This window comes from Gavialis gangeticus, unplaced genomic scaffold (genome assembly GCF_001723915.1).
Source record: "Gavialis gangeticus isolate Ggan-Ray unplaced genomic scaffold, GavGan_comp1, whole genome shotgun sequence".
Classification (NCBI taxonomy): Eukaryota; Metazoa; Chordata; order Crocodylia; family Gavialidae; genus Gavialis; species Gavialis gangeticus.
In genome coordinates, this window is record NW_017729001.1 from 22,919,634 (window position 1) to 22,923,843 (window position 4,210).

Here is a 4,210-nt window from a genome sequence, read left to right on the forward strand (position 1 = left end):
TGATTTTTCTTTATAATACCAGTCACCAAAAGATCTACACAGCATATCTCTGTAGCTGGTATTAATTTATAGAGGCTGTTTATAACAGTAACAGAAAATACAGCATTGGCATTGACATATATGGTCATTTGTCTCCTAAACTACGGTAGTTTGTTCATGTTTCTGAAGGTCACAGGGACTCAGCCAAAACCAGCCCCACAAGCCTTTGTAATTCACAGGGTTTTGAATCCATTACAGAATAATTATCTTATAGATTTTTTGTGCAGACATATTTACTGTTTTTCCTTTTGCTCCAGAAAAGATATACAATAACTAAACTTACTTTAATTAGGTAAGTGCTACTGATATTGGAAAGCTGCTGTCATTTCAGAAATTACACAAGTGATCTAATCATAAAGATGACTCTTCATGTCAGAATTTCAGGACAGCAGCACCAAATCCTCAATATATCATGGATCAGGACTCTGAACATAAAAAACAAGCTGTCAACGCATTTTTCAAGTGCCCTAGTAATATACTCATTAAGCCTTTCTGTACTTGGTTAAAAGCATCTGCAGGAGATACAAGAATGTCTGCATAAACTGCAAAATACCTTGTCCCAGCTCAATTCAGCAAGTTATTTTAAGTTCTCAGATGTAACAGCACAACCCCAGAAGCTTTAGAAGTTAGCATTTAGTCTTACGTCCGGATCTGAGAGGCCACCAGCCTAGTGTATTAGATACAGAAAAATGGGACCTACGTCTCTGTTGGAATTCTGCATGGGCCTACGTGCTTTGGTGGATAGAGACGGCTTAAAGAAAAGTATTTGCTTAAATCCTTTGCTGAATATGGGTACCCTTTGAAAGAGGGTGTGCCGCAGTACTGTAGTATAAACTAATGCCAGTATTTTGTAGCTATTCTCAAGAGGAAATAAAACAAGGCTTTAATAGAAAACAAAATCATGAGTCAGCAGGTGAGGGGGGATTCTTAGAGGATGGCTAGAGAATAATGTAATCCTTCTGAAAAAGGAGTTAATCTCAACTCGGCTTCCCTCTTCCATAATAACATAGATGTTCAGTGGCTACATTAAAGATGGGGAAGACAAACTTGCTGACCCTAACCGAGTTTTTCTTCTACAGGGTCATTTTACCTGTACAAAGAGGAGCCTGGAATATATTCCTGTAATAGAGCACAGTTAGTTCTAAGCAATTAACTTGCTGCAGAGCAATTTGAATGAGAAAGAGACTTACTTGAATGCATTGGCATCTCCATGCACCTTATAGTTGTCTGCACTGATTCTTGAGATGACTCTTGTGACCGCAATGAGAATGCCAATATTGACCTAAAGAAGGGGGGGGAAAAAGTAGGACTTAGGAAAAGGAGGACTGTATGTACCTGGGAAGCATGTACCTGGGATGCAAAGTCCATTAAGGGGAGTATTCTTCAAAACCAGCAAAACCCATTAATTTTACCAGTTGTGCTGTATTTAGCAACAACGAGGTTCTAATTTTGGACTGCTCTCATTTAGGCCTGCTGCCCATAGTCCCCAGGATAATTGGGGCAGCTAGTGCTGTTTTCCCCAAGAACACCCCTGGGTTCTGGGGGAGGGGGCTTCCTGCCGTCATCCATTTCTCTGTGCAAGAAAAATTCCCAGAAATCTGGATCCACTGATTTTCTGGCTGTCCTGGTACAAAAAGAAAGGAGGCCAGAGCTCACGCACTTTTCTTGCACTGCACCTTATTATTTTGTAATAAGAAATGTTAATAAACTGTAGAACAAAGTTTGGATTACTGTGCTGAAAGAAGACTAGTCGATTATGAATTAACTAGCGGCTTTCCATTCCACCCTCAGAAGTGTGGATTTGAGGAAAACTATACGGCTCAAAAACCTTGCTGCACGCAGGATCATGTTACACTTGCATCAGTGGCTGACAAACAATGTGAGATGCGTGAGGCACACACACGCATACACACATGTATTTTAGCACCTTTCATTAAATCTTTCCATGCTGAATTCTTTCTGCTTACCAAAATTGGCTTGCAACCTTGCCACGAGATTATTTCAAAGTAGAAGCAAGGGGAAAAAAAAATTAAGCTTGAACTCAGTTTTTCAAAAGGCATGCTATGTTTGATGTCAGGCCCGACAGAAACATCCATATAATGAAACGAACTCCCACCAGAAATCTAGGAAATCTTGAAAAGACTGACATTGAAAAAATGGAACAAAGGAATGTTTGCCATCCCCTCTGGAGTCACAGGTGAAGGAAGAGAGGAAAAAACTTTGCCATTTAAAGGAGACTCAGCAAGACAGCCTTGTTGTCAAAAGACCTTAGGTTTAAAAGAGAGAGAGAAAGAGAAAGTAAAAGGCGTATTTCTCCCTTTTTGGCCAAAGCTGTACAGCAAACGGCAGAGCGTGTTGTTTAGCATGAAGCTAAGGATGAGGGATTAAGGACAGGATCAGCATGAGCAAAAATAAAGAGAAAGCAGGTGGAAAAAAGGAGAGTGCAGTGGTTCCTGCTTCTCACCTAGACAGAACTCATTTTAAATGAGTATTTTAACTGTGATATATGGAATTAGAGAATAGGGTCAGATTTTACAGGGTTTATTCACATGAGGGTCTCACTAAAGCCAGTAAGCTGACTGCTGAGTCTTCACTCAAATTCTACTCAGGCAAAATTCCCATTGAAACCAAAGAAAGGCAGGAGCAAGCAATAAGAGTTGGTTGCTCTGAGTATTTCCTTAGTAGGTTCAGTGGAAGTTGTGGGTGAAATGCCGAATCAAATCCAAATTAATTATGAACCTTTAGGAACCGGTCATCAGGTCCCAGACATGCCTATGAAAACAAATTACCATGAAGAACAGTAGAATATGAACTGAGAGCACATTAGCTACCCAGCAGTAAATGCACGGTAGTTGAAAACAGGGTAAGATACCTCATATATGCTGCAAGATAAGAGCATATTTACCAGCAGCCACGGAAGTAGAAAGCATGCTGTAGATTCATACCTTAGCCTGCTTTACAGTAACTTATTAATATAGCTAGATGCCCTTGCTTAAAACAAGCAGAAACAGATTTGTTTTCCAGTGGACTGAACATTAAGTATTTGCAAGCAAATTTCAGTTTCAGAATTTTATGCAATAGAAACCGAATGAGAAATGACTGAAAACTTAAACTTCAGTGATCCAAGGGGACTTCTGAAATGCTAGTAGTATAAACCCTTTGCTCTTTTGCTCCAGTGAAGTCTTTGTCACGACATGTCATTTAGGGTATATCACTAATATCACTGTTCTCCAGGAAAGAAATGCTGGGATCTTACTACTAAAAAGGGCCATCAAATAATTGGCAAATCCCTGTTTTAATAGCCCACGTTAACTGAAAAGTCATGTATGTATTAATCTAATATACTCACTGTGCAGTTTGAATGTGCTGTCAATACTCACAATAAAAAAGTCTTTGCACAGAGTGGGTTAAATCAGAAGTGACTTTTGTGCAAGAAGGTTAAAAAGCAGTTTTTAGGCAGATAAGCTGTTTTGAGAATAACCATATTTTCATCCAGCTTGAATAAACTGATCAGATGCGAATGTCTTATTAATGTTCTAGCAAGCAAAGTAAGGAAGCAGTTGCATTCCCATCCTAAACTGCATAGAGCCAATGAATGGTTTCCCCAGTGATTTTTTGACATCTGGCATAAATACCTTCTCAACAACTTGAACAGGAGGAGATTTAGTCAGTGAAACACTCATTATATTTTAACTGACAAAATAACACAAGGCTAAAGTTATTTCAGATTTAGAGCCTAATAGGAAGACACGACCAAATACAGAGACCTCACATATTAAAATGTTCAGACTGGGAGAACAAACATTTAGATAAGAGAAGTGTAGGCTGTTCTTGCTGCTTGTTTTTTCTGAAGGGCCATATTTGTTTCACAGCTGCAGTTATTTTGCCTTCTAATGCTGTAGGGACTTGCAGTGCTGCTTGCAGTGGATTGACCACATTCTGCCACTTTAAAAATACAGGCAATGGCAAGAGTCTAGGCTTTATGACTCATAGGGGATTATTTTCAGACAAAAGTTTCTTTCGAGTCAGCAGGCCCAGGCAGTAATGAGCCCCTGCATTCACACTGAAGCTACTGGGAGTACAGGGGCTAATTACCTCCAGTCTGATCCAAAGCTCACCAAAGTTCATGGAAAGACTCTCGTGGATTTTTGATCCAGCCCAATGAGAATAC

At 39.6% G+C, this 4,210-nt stretch overlaps 1 protein-coding gene across 2 annotated transcripts in view; it reads right to left on the reverse strand.

Annotated features, from left to right (window-relative positions):
* ADGRD1 (adhesion G protein-coupled receptor D1) overlaps positions 1–4,210 on the reverse strand; it is a 299,472-nt gene that overhangs the window by 55,414 nt on the left and 239,848 nt on the right. For both annotated transcript variants that reach the window (XM_019507071.1, XM_019507072.1), the window contains one exon: positions 1,230–1,321. In XM_019507071.1, coding sequence (XP_019362616.1) covers positions 1,230–1,321 — 92 coding nt within the window. The remainder of the gene's footprint in view (positions 1–1,229; positions 1,322–4,210) is intronic.